The 13,609-nt window shown below is 36.8% G+C and overlaps 1 protein-coding gene across 11 annotated transcripts in view; it reads left to right on the top strand.

The window, feature by feature from the left end:
* Positions 1 to 13,609, top strand: part of PAN3 (PAN3 poly(A) specific ribonuclease subunit) — a 77,098-nt gene that overhangs the window by 14,982 nt on the left and 48,507 nt on the right. For all 11 annotated transcript variants that reach the window (XR_002433022.1, XM_021378712.1, XM_021378654.1 and 8 more), the window contains 3 exons: positions 7,165 to 7,231; positions 8,909 to 8,979; positions 10,963 to 11,025. Coding sequence is in view for 10 of the 11 variants with exons in the window: in XM_021378712.1 (XP_021234387.1) it covers positions 7,165 to 7,231; positions 8,909 to 8,979; positions 10,963 to 11,025 (201 nt within the window). In the remaining variant the exon portion in view is untranslated. The remainder of the gene's footprint in view (positions 1 to 7,164; positions 7,232 to 8,908; positions 8,980 to 10,962; positions 11,026 to 13,609) is intronic.

Below are 13,609 nucleotides of genomic sequence, written 5' to 3'. Positions count from 1 at the left end.
GTATTTGGTGAAAAAAGAGCTGCATCTGGGTTAATTGGAGTGGAGAGGTGTATAAGAGAAGAGACATGCTGTGGGCTTATAGAAACTGAGTTGAAGATGAGTAAATAAGGAGCTGGGAGGACAGAACTGCAAAAGGGAAGAGCCGAGAGCGTAGCGAGACTTAGAGAATGGAGGGTGGACTTGCATGAGGGAAGTGCATACAGTTCCAGACAAAAGAACAAGCTGGCATGTCATGAACTTGAGTTGTAGTAGTATATGAACAGGACAAATCTGTGCACGTATTCTTTTCTGGGTCCTTAAATCAAACTGAGACACTGCACATTCAGCATTCTGCCTGTCAGTGGAACATCAGAAATCTGCTGCAAAATGTCTAATTGGCCTTTGCTTTGCTTGTACAGATGGAAGCATCTATTCCATCCCTGAGTTACTTAGTCATATGTGGTGGATCTGTGCAGTTCACAAATAGATGCATCAGTGATGCAGTATGAGGAAACTTTTCAACTTTTTTTTTTACTGGGGAAATAGCACAGAGAGGCAAATAAATAAGCAGCTATAAGAAATGCTAGTAAAATATAGTTAGATGTTAAATGGTAAGTTTAGGTTGCCAGTGCAACCTTGAGGTTGTATATTGAAGTTACAACATTGTTTCATTTTTCAGTAGGAGAATTATAAGGAGGTCTTACTCAGAACGCAGGCTGCATGGTGTGTCCCCGATGAGCATCCATTAGATAGTCAAGTGTGCATCTTATGGTTCTGTGCCTCACTTCTGCATGCTGTTCAAATCATTTTCTTAAAGACTACTAGATGGCATTGTGCTTCCATGTGCAGGTTGCTTTTGTTGTATTTGATATTTACATTTCCTTTCTAAAGTAAAGGAATGCTTTCATTATTAAAGAAGAAAGCTGTCTACATTTTGTGGAGGCATGGGAAGAAAAAGGTGACAAAAAAAAACAGCAGCAATGCTACCTGTACCAGAGACACCAGAATTTTTGAATTTAACACATGACTGGAAGGTGAGGAATGGAGTTAGTGACCCTATGTAGAAGACTTAGTTGAAGTGGCTTAGCTGGCCTCAATCTGTTGAGAATAATAATAGTTAGTCAATTGTGGGTAATGCTCATTTTCTTTCGCTATGGGATGTTCTGCATTCCATGCTTTGTCCACTAGATGCCTTCCAAATTATCACTAGAAGTTCAACAGATAAGTCTAACACTAGATAAGACTATTCCTAATTAATCTTAGGAATGCATTTGTTATGTGCAGCAAATAAAACAAGTTTGCTGAAAACAACTGTGGTTGTGTGCAGTGAGGTTATCATAACACATATGTAATAGAGCCAAACTGCCTCAAGCAAAGTTACTATCCAAATTTTGCAGTAGTAGTCTTGCATGCAATGCAGTGATGTTAAGTAAGCAGCATAAGGAAGGAAAATAAAAGTAAATTGTATCATGATGAATTGAGGAAATACAGTCTTTGAATGAATACTACAGGTAGCTAGTGATCAACATTTCTTCAGAATGGATCTTTCTGACTCTGAGATCTCATTTGGATGTGCGAAGAATATTTCAAGAGATCTGGAAGCACATCATTGAGATTAGACTAGAGGTAAAGGTGCAGCTAATGGTGATACTCAGTTTGCAGTGGAAAAAAAGTGAGGGTAAAAATCCTGAGAACTACTAAGAAGAGTCAGGACTTCTAAAGCAGCCATTGTTCTAATTCCTTGTAGTTCCTTTCTAAAAATAGTAACTCTGCCTCATTCTTCTACTCCTCCTCCTACATCAGAATTGTGTGCTGTTAATCAACCTTTCATTGCCTTCTGTCAAAACTCTGTGCTGTTAGCCAACCTTTCATTGCCTCCTGTTGGTCTTTTCTATTGTTTCTAACAAGTTTTCTATTGATTAATAGTCGCCTGTCATCATCAGTTTGCATTTTCCTGTTATACAGTTCTGTTTCACATGTCTTTTCTTCCCTGAATCTGCGTGTGCTTTTATATACTGCATTTGCAGTATTGGCTTCCAGCTTATCAAAGCATGTATTTTCTGTTTTCTCCATCTCTAACTAATAACAGAGCAGGCCTGCACTACACATGGCTTGCAGGCTGCATGCTGTCCCCAAAGCTGTTCTTTTTCCTTTCAGCTTATGAGCAGCCAAGAGACACTCTGAGGTATGGCTCAAGAAGCAGCTCATTGCCTTTGGCTCTCCTGGTAGCAAGGAGGCAGGAGCTGGCTGGCTGGGATGCCTGTAGTGCTTGGCTGCTTGCTCAGTTGCTCTGTGCTTACCCTTGTGCTCCTCTGAACCAACCACATCAGTACTGCCTCTTTACAACCTACTTAGCTGTAGGTTGATTCAGGTGGTGTGGGAAGGAGTCTCAGTGGTGTTATGTTGGGATTGTGAAAGGATATGTGAGTAATCTGGGAGAATACAAGCAAGGCAGTACCTTGTTGTCAAAACTTCTGATACCATATTGATAGAATAACTTGCTTGTAAGAGCATAAAACTGCAGAAGGTGTCTTCACATATGCTGCTTCACAAAAAGATGTTTTTCTGTGTTTTGGTATGACGAGCTTTATAACTACATGCCTTTCATTGGTCTGCAGGTTATAGAGAAAGTAAAAGCACATTTTATCAAGTAATAGCTGTAAACAAGATAAGAAAGAGAGGGTAATAGTCTTCAGCACTGAAGTTGGCAAGGCCATGTAATGCGGAGGAATCAATCTTGCTTTTGCCATGCAAATATTGGTGTACTAAGAGTTCTTGAAAAGCCTGAGAAGTAGAGATCTCCCTCACTTCAAAGCCTTGCAGCTGAGTAAACACAAAGGCCTTTGTTCCCATTGTTGCATCTGCCAAGAACTGAGTAATAAAACTCTCCTTATAGCACAGAGGCTTGTAAATGTCTTCAGTTTTTAACTATTGAGGACCGAGTAGAAATATAGAAATGCTATTTTAAATATGAAATTATGTGATTGTTTACTTAATGCCTTTTGAAAACATCTAGCTGCTTTGGTTCAAACAGTTCAGTGGGACATGCTGTAGACGGTGTCAAATATGCTAACCACCCAAGACAAGTTTGGGATGGCTTAGAAACGAAAGCAAAAGGTGTCACCATTTGTAGGTCACAGAATTTGACAGCTAAACAATGACTTGTTTGGTTGTGACAATCTTATTCTTTTTGCAAGATGACTTCTTTTATAGTTCAATTAACATTATTCTAAAAATTACAAAGAAATACCCTGAAATACAATTCCAGAAGAAGAGTATTAAGGTGAAGAGAATAACTTGTGACATGCTACAAAATATTTTTTGAGATAATATATGTAGCACAGGAAAGATCCTGAGGAAGGTACTTCCTTTTCTCAGGGTTAAGGTGAGGGATATGGAGACAGAGGAAACAAATGCTATCTCTACATATTTTTGTGAGAAGATGGAGAGGAAAGCAAAAACTCATTTAAACCTAAGATATATCTTGTAACATAAATTGTAAAATTAGACTTAATTGTATGCTGCAAAGCTTTATTCATCCTCTATCTCGATGAAAATCCAGCAACTATATACTTCTGGGTAGAGTGAAATGAAAGCAAAACAAACTTGGTTTAAATGCAGGGTAGAGGCAAGGTGATGTGCTCTTCTAAAAGGCTGCAATATTTCTTAAGTTTTATTCTTTTCCTAGCGTACTGTACCAAGGAGGTATTGAAAAGTATCCAATCCTCAAAAAGATTATTAAAATTTATACAGTGATGCGGTTGTTGTCTGTGTCAAAATAATACTTTTATTTTTTTAAAGGCACATTAACCTGCAGCAGTTCGGAACGGGAAACTTTAGTAACCGTCAGACTATCTTATGTCTAGATGAGGTAATGATTCACTTTGACATAAGTGTCATTTTTGGAACAGTATCGGTTCACACTGTCTTTTCTGTGACAGGAAAAAAAAAACAAACTTGAGTGAGCGTATTTCCTCTCCTGTATTGCTTGAATGTTCAGGAATTAACACAGTATTCTGAAACTTTTTCTCAATTTTCTTTTCCCCATGAAATCAGAGACTGTATTTTGTCACTGATAGAAGCTTCAACGGTGCAAGCTGAGGCTTCAAGTTAAATCCTTGGACAGGGCTGAATGTGACAGTTTTGTTCTGTAGCAGCTCTCTTTTGAGATGTGAACAGAAACAACTTTTTAGTTCCTTTAAAGGGAGAGGGCAGAATGTATGCCAGTCAGCCTAGTTGAATTTTAACTACGGCTTAAAGAACCTCAATAAATCATAGCACCAGGCAGGCAAAGAGGAGGAATTTTTATGGACCTGAGTGACATTGGAGTGGTGCTTGGTTGTGCCAAAGTTTTTTCTGTATTAACTTCGATGCAGTGAAAGTCATGATGCATTACTACACGTTAGAAACTGATATGTGCATGCTTGCTTTGCCTGGCAGGCTTAATAGGAATGAAAAGTTCTCTTTCTTCTGCCCATGGTTATTGCTCTTACCCTTCTGGAACTTTCTTCATTTGGGCTTAAGTTTCTTGTGGTTGGAGTATTCTTGAAATTGAATTTGTATGAAAAGTAGTTGAATGCTACTAAGAGATGGAGGAGTTTTATTTGGAAATAAAAACATGTTGTCCAGAAAACACAAGTAACAAATAGTGCTTGCTGTAATTTTTAATTTATTTCTTAAGATATTCTCATGTGGACTTGGTGAAAATGAGGTACAGAAACATGCTTAATTAAGACTAAATGCTTTTGGGTGTGGTGGAAATCTTTGGTGTTAAAACACCTTAAGTCTCTTACTTGACTACATGCAGGTCTTCCATGAATAATGTTAAGAAGCTTGTGCATACGTAATAAATGGTGAGAAAGATGAAAAATTAATGGAAGCAGGAGTTGAAGTGGTGTTTTTTACCTAATTCAAGGTACAGCTTACGAGCAACTATTAGAGCAAGAGCTGCCCGAGATCAGTAAACTGTTTTTTCAGAACCATGGTTCATATGAAATGTTTACACCTTGAACAAGCCTCTTGACATTCATAGACTCAGTAAGTTCTTGCACAGTGCTTTTAGGATGCTGAACAATGTGCTCTATTGCAATGTCTCCAGTGTGCATACTGTGTTTCTACTAATCACATCCGTGCCGATTTTCATCACTGTAGTCACATTCACATAACAAGTCTGTTGATTGAATATTTAATTCCTCTACTTGAAGAGGAAGAATATTGATGGCAGAGAAGTCCTTGGTTCCCAATTTAAGCCACATGCTCAATGATTTTTGATACCAACCTAGATTTCAATATCTTATTTATGACCATTATGACAGACCATTACCATTTACATTAAAATTGTTATAAAAACTGAGTGTTGGAAATAGACATTAACACTATTTTTAATCAACGCCTGGACAATTTGCAAATCTGAAGGGTTTGCATTAGGTTTCTAAACCACTCCTCCTTAAAAGGACCGGTGTGGATGTACCAAATGCTAAGAGACAATATATTGTAGGGATGCTTTGCAAATATTTGTGACAAACAGTTCAGCACCTTTCTGTCTTTTGGCCAGATAAGGAATAGAATGGATAAACGGCTGAGCTGCTATAATCCAGAAATTACTTATTTTTGTGTATTCAATATAAAATTTCTTATTTGTTAGTGTGTATATATAATTATATATTATACTTAGATTTGTAGGTATATTTAGGAGTAGAGAGAATGTAACCCCTATGAACATGAGACGGGTGGCATCAAAATAAGGAAAGCGCATATAACAAATTCTGTTTCTCATTTCAAATTTCTCATCTGCGTGTACTCTAGTACTGCTTCATGCCATGCTACATACTCGTACTGAATGAAGAGATGTTGGAAAACCCAGCGGTGGTATTGGTCTTGCTGTAGATTGGAGCACAGATACTGCAATAAAAGAAACTAGCATGTCAGTTGACAGTAGTATATTGAATGAGTATGCAGTTGAGAGGATGACAATAAAATACTTGTTTAGGGTACCTAAATTTTGTAAAAACTTTCTTAAAGTTCCTTTTCTAGTAGTGCATGCTGTTTTTTTTTCCTTCAGGTCAAGAATTGGATGAAATGGCATCGATGTGTTATGCAGCAGGCTTTTTGCCATCTGCCACCAGCATTCAGATTGGCAGTGGAAAAATGACAGCATGAGGAACAACTCCAGTGACCAGTTTTGAGTCTTAGTCTGTGTCTAGACTACTGAATGAGACATGCCTGGAAACTTTCCTTGGCACCGGAGGCCAGCTGGCATGGAATGATCTGTTTGTGCTGGTGTACACTCACCCACAAAAGCAGCTGCTGTGTGCAGACTGTCTTCTTGAAGGGTTCTCAGAATTTCTCACTGCTGAATACTGCCCGAAATTTGGCCAGGAGACTCCTAGTTGGTGTGGGCCAAAAGCATTGCAAGGAGTATGTTAAGAAATTACAGGTGATATCACTTGGTGATGGAGAGGATGCTTCTTGACATTGCTCCGCTTTTCATTGTGCGTTTTTTCCTCCAGCTGGGAGACTGGACAAAGAACACAATATGCAGGAGTAAAGGGATGCTGCTTAACTTCTGTGTCAATGCAGTTGGAGCTCTTAGCACAACACTGCCTCACTTAGTCCAGCTGACTGCTAGGTGGCACCTCCAGAGGAGTGCAGGAGAAGCACTTAGGGCCTAGGAGGAATATTGAGCAGATTTCAAGTGTTCTGCTGGCTTACAAGAATCATGTGATTTTGCTGAAAGGTCCCATTCTTTTGTTTAAAACAGCAGAAGACCACAAACCAAAACCAACAGCCTGCTCCCCCTCAAATGCTGTACTAATTTTGAGTACCTTGGTTAGAAAAGTTTCATAGGGTGGTGATGGTGTATGATAAAGGAAGGAGTTGATTCACACGTACATTACGAATGAATGTTTAAAGGAAATTATAAAGAAGTAACTGGCTTATCTAACACTGATGTACAGGAAAAAGCCATGTGTTTGATAAAGCCTTCCAAGCTAGAGAATAGTCTTTTGGTTTCGTACATAGTCATTTTTGGTTTGCATTGTTCTCATGTGAAATACTGTATTTTACTAGATGTTTTCATCAGCAACAGACGACTCTTTCTAAAACTCTTTAAATACCACTCTCAGCACGTGCACTGAATTTTTTGTAGCTTTATTTTATGTACAATTTTATTTTCTATTTTTTCAGAGGATGACAAATAGCAGCAGCTCTCCTAGCCTTCTCAATGACAGTGCCAAGCAATATGCAGGCCATGGTAAGTACTTTTAACATAACACATACTAAAGCATGTTTAGGAGCTTAAGGGATTTCCTTTTAGTAAAATTGAGCCTTAGGATAGGTTTTCTCCTCTTATCTGAGATGCAAGAGAACTTTATGTCCACAGTGGTATAGTGTGTGAGTATTTCTTGTAGTCTGAATCTTGAATGGTACAGAACTCAAATTTTCAGCCTTCTTTTTGATGCAGTGGGGGAAAACCTAAGTAACAAAACAAGGAAAATAACTTGAACAAAAAAATACCCCAACACTGTAAACGTTATCTATTGGTTTTCTCACATCAAATGAGATGCTAGTTTAGATATCCACTATAAAGCACTGGTAGCTTAAGTAAGTGTTTGTGTTGGTCCACAGTAATATCCATTTTTATTGTGCTTTTCATGGCAGTTACTCTGTGGAATGAATATACAGGTTTTTAATCTTAAGTGAGTACAATTTTTGTGAAGTTTATCACATAAGTGACAAATTTTAACAGATACTCAATTTTGTCCTGTAACCAGTACTTTAACGTGTTTCTTGTTATTGGGAGCCTGTTTCAGCCAAGTAGTATGTCTCCACAGTGCAGGCCTACGAGTTCACTGAACTAGTGGGAAAGATGTATTGAATTTCCATAATGTGCTTTTAAGAATTCCTTCCCAAATTATAACACACACTGCAGATGATTTCAGCTGTAGCTGTTAAACCAGCTTCTATCAATGAGTGTACTATACCCTTATGCATTTAAATTTTTGGTGCTGAAAATTGCTGTGTAATTGATGTTGTAGAACTCTGTTTGTGTGTCCAATGCTACTTATTATGCTTAGAGCTTTTTTTTTTTGAAGCATGGTAGAATCTACTCCTAAAAAAATTAATTTGAAAGTCAAAGTTTGTTTTTGTTTTCCTTCCTCCTATTTCATTTCCAGTAGGTCTTGTGCTTTGTGCCACTAAACAATTAGCTATTCAAGGCAGTGGAGTTCTACTGCCTGTGTGACAGGCCAAATAGTGGTGTTGATGCATGTAAAGGAGAGAAACAAGACTGAATTCTGGAAGCCATGTTAAATTCTATTATGTCTCTGATCCTTTTTTGGCCCCTAAATTGTTCCTCACTTGTAGAATTAACCTGTGAAGGAGTATCGATTAATACTGAAGGGTGTTCTGTTAAAACGTTACTGTTTAACAGGGGATGTTAATGTCTTAATTTGATAGATCCATTTAGTTTGGACTTTCTTGTTTAAGTTGCATCTATGATTGTTATTTGGTTTGGTGTTTGTTTTTTTTGTTTGCTTCAGTTTTTCATAGGGACAAAGAAGAAGCAGTAAAAAAAGCTACTAGTAGGATGCTGACTCTTGCTAGCTTTAGCTGAGATTGAAATTGGTATATGACAAATTGCGTCCATGTTATTTGGTATGCAGAAGATAATTAATTTCAGGTAGCTGGAGATAAAGGCTTTGAAATGCTGGATGGACTTAAGTGTTGAGCATTTGGATGTAATAAATTCAGTTAATAAGCACCATTTCATTTGTGCTGTTGCATGAAATCTAACAAATGCTGCAATTCTTCTGTGTGGTTGCTAAACATAATTTTGTCTGAAGGATTTCTTCCATTCAAACACATTAAAAAGGAAGTTTACAATTTTTAATGTTGGAAGTATATAGCATGTCTTGCATTCTTTCTACAGATCCACTAACTTCACCAAATTCATCCTTGTTTAATGACTTTGCTGCCCTCAGTGTGTCTCAAAGGAGAAAGGTAGGCAGTAACTAAATCTTAAGTAGAATGTTTGTATATGAGTTGAGAGGGAATAAGGTCAGGAATAAATAGAAATACTAGGTGAAATAAGAATGAATCTTCTAGTACTACTAGATAAATTTTAGTATTTCACTGCTGATATAACTGAGATTTTTTTTTAACTTTTGCTATGCAAGATCAGGCTGCTGCTGCTGTTGGGAAACTTTCCAAGCATTCATGAACTTTATAAGAATGCTTTAAATATAAAACTTAAGGCATAGCCCTTTAAATTTGAAAGCAAATACTTTTTATTATTCTAAGGCTTGCAGGTGATTTATCTTGTGCCTTCATGGTAACAAGTTCTGAATACAAGAATCATTCCAGTCATTTATTTTTCCACGATGTTAAAGTAATTCTTAGCTTGAAATGCAGTTTGAAAGACATTTTATAGTAATAATATTGGGAATTTGGGGCTTGGTAGTTTCCCCGTCTAATTTGTATGGAGAAATCTTTTTGAGGACTAAACAGCATCTTCAAACACCTTTAACCTATGCCAGCTCAGGCTGTGCTGTTTACCAGTTGCGCACTTACAGACACAGTGGCTGGAGTAAGAGACCTAAGGTTGTCATCAGCGCGCTCATGACTTTTCATTTAACCTTTTTTATATGTTGGCAAGTAAGCTTTTTATCGTTCCTGCGGGTGAAGCTTAAAAATAATGGCCATAGTTTGCCCATAAAACTTTTTATCTTGAAGTAAAATACGGTTGTAGAATGATGATTTCCTAATATTATGCATCAAAACTACATAGAATCACTGAATTGTCCCTTTCCTTAATGCCAGCTAAAGCGCACTGGAAGTTTCGTTTAAATAACTTAGCATGTGTTTACCCACTTACTGAGGAGAGTAAGAATGAAAATCATATATTCCCTTTTTAAACTTGATCCGCAAGCACTGTGTATGTGTGGGTGTGTATTTGTATGTATGTAAACCATATGTACAAAAGAAAATGAACTATCCTATGAAAGTATGCTAAAAGGACCACTGCTTCTAATACTGAAAATTACGATGAAATTAATTAGTACAAAATGGAAGCAAACAGAAAGCTCAAATAACATAAAGCTCTAATACTAATGAAGAGTCATTTCTGATTTCGCTGACTTTTTCTTGGGGAAAAGAGAGACAATTAGATCACATGCTACAAAAGTAGTACCAGGAGATTATGAAAACTGATTGACTTGTTTTTTTTCCAATTAATATTTCAGACATAACTGGCATTAACTGAAAGAGGCTTTGCTTTGAATATTAATCATTTATTGCTGATTACGAATTCTGTCTTGTATATTTGTGCAAATGTTGATAAATAATGCTGGTAGTGGGGAGGTTTTCATCTAATATGACCTGAACTGTCTTAAAATCTAGGCATCCAGGCTCCCTCTATAGTCAGCAGAGAGAGATGAGCAGCTTAAAGGAACAGTTGGCTGATATTGAGAAAAGCATGCTACATAAGACCCATGTCAGCAGCTAATTTAAGTGGTTAATACTTGATTTATAGAGCTCTAAGAAATTAATCTCAATTCTGTTGTGGCTGTCTGACTTCGACCACCAGAAGATACTTTACAAACTATCTTGGACGTTATTTCTCAATATTTTTAGTATGTTTTGAGCATAATATTCAAGGGTGTTAAGTAATTTCCTTGAATTAAGTGCATGAGTGCTAGATATTTGAAAACTTACGGGATTTGCCCCTCCACCTCAGTAACTTGCTTTTATTTAGAGCTTGGTCAGTATGACTTAACAGGCCAGTGTTCGCTACCTGCTGTAACACAAGCTTGATGGCCTCCTAGAAGTGTGTGTTTCTGTTCATTGACTCTAAAGGGAGCCTTGGTGACTGGCTGAAGTGTAGGTGTTTATAACATCTACTGTTTGGGAAACAAGAAAAAAAAAAAAACCTTTCCGTTTTCTTGCTAAGAGCCCAGGGCTAAGATTTTGTTTGTTCTGAACTAGCTGGCAAAACCAGCATTTCCTTCGTTTATCACTGACTTGGAGGACAGATATAATACAGTCCTGGTAAGTGAACAAAGAGTAATTGTTTTGCTTTACAAATTAGAGTTGTGATATTTTAAATATTTAGAATTAAGTTATTTGCAGTTATGTAAAATCTGAATGTTTGTGTTGTGTAAAACCATATTACACATTTTTATAGAAACTACTTATGTGGATGTCTTTAGTGAAGTTTAACCTATTAACTTTCGTCTCTGAGTATTACTGACCATGTTATCCTGGCAACCCTTTAATAGTGGGCAAGCCATGTGAATTTATATTTGATAATAAAATATAAAAAATAAGACTTGATTATAATTCCAAATGTCCTTGCTTTTAATTAGTGAGGTGTTTTGAAACTGGTCAATGTGATTGGGCTATTGAAATTGCTTATGATTATTTCTGTGCTTAAAAAAACATTGGTTACAGCTTTTAGAAGCACTTAATCATTTTTTTTGGTTTAAAAAGTTAAAATAGTTCTTTAACCTCAAGAATGTTCATATACATTGTTTTCTCTGTCTAGAAATTATTAAATTGCATTTCAATTTTAGATTCCAGGAAAGATAAGATTACTTTTTAAAGACATTTTATAGGATACTTAAAATGAAATCAAAGGAGCTAAGTATTTCTATAGATGGAGCCTTGGTGGAGGTTCTGTCAACTGTAAACCCTGCTGGATTTACTGTCCGGTTGCTGTAACTCTACATGCAGTAAGACAAGCAACCTTAAAGTGAATTTCCTATAAGAGATTTTCAGGTAAGTATTAATGCACAAATAGGATTTGTGAAGCATGGAACAACAGCTAGAGTTAGTGACAGACTAATGCTCTTTCCTGACAATAGTGATGTCACACTTGTTATTTTGTTTTTTTATTTGAATATGTGTTATGTTTGGAAAAAAAAAATTAACATTTTGAATTTGAAGTTCTTGGGTATTTTTTCCAAAATTGGCCTTTGATTTTAATCTAGAAAAATGTTCTTCTATTAACCTGAAAATAATCTTGGAATGAGTTGGAAAACTCATTTGTTTGCATTCATTTTGGTTCTGGTGAACAGTTCATTAAAAATACCTGCAATGTAACTGCTGAGAATCTGGTGCCAGGGGAATGACCACTTAATGCATTAAAAGGTCAAAAATATGTGATGAAATTTTTTGCTTGAATTTGTTCTGAGACTGTTACCACCAATCTGGACTAAAGGGTTCTACTGCTAGTCACTGGTCAGCCTTATAGGATAACAAAAACCATTGTTTTTTTTTACTTTTTGTCTTCTTATATACCTTCAATCCTCATGGAAACCGAACTCTTCAGAAAAGTTGCTGACACTGGTTTATTTCCATTTTGTGTAACGGTTCTGGACACCTAGAGGAGGAGGGCCCTTAACGCGGGGATTGCTGTTAGTTCCCAAGCTGCAAGGAGTGAGCTGGTTTGCTGCAGGGAACAGTACTTCAGTGCAATTTTTATGTTAATTGTATGTTTTGCAGAATTTTTTTTTTTAGAACTCCTTCCACTGGTTTTAGCTGACTACAAGCCAAGACTAACAGACTCCAAACTAGATTAGAATGGAAAGTGTAGGAGAGATGATTTGAACTGAAGTTCACTCAGAACAGGCTGCTGTTTGGTGTTCTTTCTAGAGATCCATGGCAGGTGGGATTGCGCAGTGGACTTCTTTATTCATATACTTTGATCAACAGTAATAAACGTGCAGAAAGCAAAATTTTGAAACAAAAAAAACTGCCTGTAAGGTAGGTCTGCATAAATGCAAGCTCTTCTTAATGAGTGCAAGGAGAATTTCTCTCTTAAAATAAAAAAAAGAAACTAACAACAGGTCCTGCAGAATACAAGTTCTTAAGATCTAAACTATATCTCAGAGTGTTCTGCCCTCCATCTAGTTTTGCTACCTGTTGGGAGCTTTATTTTTCTTCAGCTCCCTGCCTCCAGCTCTGTGACACTCATTGAAGAGTCAAGCGTGCTGTGTTTGGTTTTGCTTTATTTACCTTTAGTGAAAATTGTTCCACGTTTCATGGTCCCTTGAATACCACTTCAAAGACAAGAAGCATATTCTGAGTAGCTGAGAGGTCATTGCCAATTGCCGCCTTATGTCACTGTTTTGAACTGCAGAATTATGGCTGCACACACCTCATAGCGCACCTGGTCTGAACTTCAACTTTCCAACTTGAAACCTTTTCCCTCAAATTGTATATCTATACTGCAGTAATGTCAATTTATAAAGGATGGAAAAAAAGAGTTGGAGGAATATAGAAAAACAGGTTATGATTCTAAAGAAAATGAATAAATATTTGCAGGTAGTACAAAGTTCTCTGTCTAAAACGTGTTTTAAGGGTATGATATCTGACCTGCTTTGCTATTTCCTTTGGAACTGGAATTGTTCTGTGTAACACTGTTGTCTTAGGAAATACTACATAGTCTCACATTTTTGTGGGTGACGTGAGTGGATTCCTTGCTTCCAGTTTTGTGTACGGATTAGTGTTTACCACGTGAGAACTCGTGTTATTAAGGCACTTTCTTTTAGAAATGGTTAACACTTCTTATATTGATGAGTTCTTATGTTTTTGTTACCTCACCCTACTGTGTATTTGAAGGAAAATAATA

Source organism: Numida meleagris, chromosome 1 (assembly GCF_002078875.1).
Source record: "Numida meleagris isolate 19003 breed g44 Domestic line chromosome 1, NumMel1.0, whole genome shotgun sequence".
Classification (NCBI taxonomy): Eukaryota; Metazoa; Chordata; class Aves; order Galliformes; family Numididae; genus Numida; species Numida meleagris.
The sequence above is the reverse complement of the archived record's forward strand: the minus strand, read 5'-3'. Positions and strand labels throughout refer to the sequence as shown.